The sequence below is a fragment of the Trypanosoma rangeli genome (assembly GCF_003719475.1).
Source record: "Trypanosoma rangeli strain AM80 chromosome Unknown Tra_15.4_contig_00994, whole genome shotgun sequence".
In the NCBI taxonomy this organism is placed as follows: Eukaryota; Euglenozoa; class Kinetoplastea; order Trypanosomatida; family Trypanosomatidae; genus Trypanosoma; species Trypanosoma rangeli.
In genome coordinates, this window is record NW_021706671.1 from 1500 (window position 1) to 2661 (window position 1162).

General features: G+C 55.1%; 1 protein-coding gene across 1 annotated transcript; it reads right to left on the reverse strand.

The window, feature by feature from the left end:
• Positions 1 to 858, reverse strand: TraAM80_10479 (uncharacterized protein; the record flags this gene model as incomplete). The annotated part of the gene is made up of 1 exon (XM_029387095.1): positions 1 to 858. A coding segment is annotated over one exon (858 nt), but the record flags the coding sequence as incomplete, so codon positions are not given.
• Between the last annotated feature and the right edge of the window lie 304 nt (positions 859 to 1162).

Below are 1162 nucleotides of genomic sequence, written 5' to 3' on the forward strand. Positions count from 1 at the left end.
GCTGCTGGCGGTCGTGGTTGTAGTGGCGCTTTCACCATCGCCGCCGGCGAGAGTGTCGGAAGTGGAGGTGCCGGATGGCTGTGCGGAGGCCGAAGGTGCATGCACCGCACCGTGTGCATGTGTCCCGCTGTCTGCTACGGCTTTTGGTGGATCCGCACCGTCAGCCGATGATGTTAATGTTTCCTGACTCCCTGTGGATCCGGTACTGCCTGGCTGCCCAGCAGAAGCAGCAAAGACTCCAGCACCCGCACTGCCGCTGGCCGAAGCACTGTCCTGCGGAGTTTCTGCCGAAGATGACGTTGCTTTTTGTGATGGCGACGGTTGGCCCCCAGAAATTTGGGATCCAGGCCTTTCTCCCACCGCTAATTTATCGGAAGCTTTTAACTCACACTCGCCCGACTTCCCAAGTGGATCGCCACCTGTTCCAGTAGAAGCGACGGCTTTGCCGTTCGCCAGCTTGTGCAGTGGGCTGTCGTCTTCCGCCGTACAGTTCATCATGAACGCAACAACATTACTGTTCTCCCCTGCTGAAGGTGGAGAGCATTTAGTCTCCTTGACGAGGAAATAAAATGATCCAGCAAATACGCAGATGGAGTCACTGTCAATTCTGGTTTTACTGGACGTATGGGCAGTAAAAGGCCCATGATAATCCACCGGCTCCGGGCACAACGTCCAAGAGGTACTCCTGTCAGAAACACGCCAACTTAATTTTCCTTCACCATTCGGACACGACACCTCCACCGCATAAAACTTCGATGGCGCCGACGCCCCGCACACGGAGGAGCAGCCGCAGAGCAGCGCAAGCACCGCCAGGGCATACACCGCACGGCGCCGCACCGTCGCCATCGCCATCGCCATCCGTCTCATTAGTAACAACAGTAGAGTCGCTCGAGTCAGTAAGCTGAAAGGCAGCAGGGACGAGAAGGAAAGAGAGAAGATGAATGAAGTAGAGGCAGTGACGAGCACAACGGCAGAAGAACAGAGAGAGCAGATCAAACAAGAAGACGGTATTTCACCAATTATACGCGGTACCCTGCAGCCGCAAGGGGAGGAATTTGCTCCGCCTCCGTCCCCTGCAGGTGTCTTTAAGAACGCCAGCACGTGGGAGAATATGAAAAGCAAAACAAAAAAGAAAATAAACCTAAAAAACGGCGTACGCCGT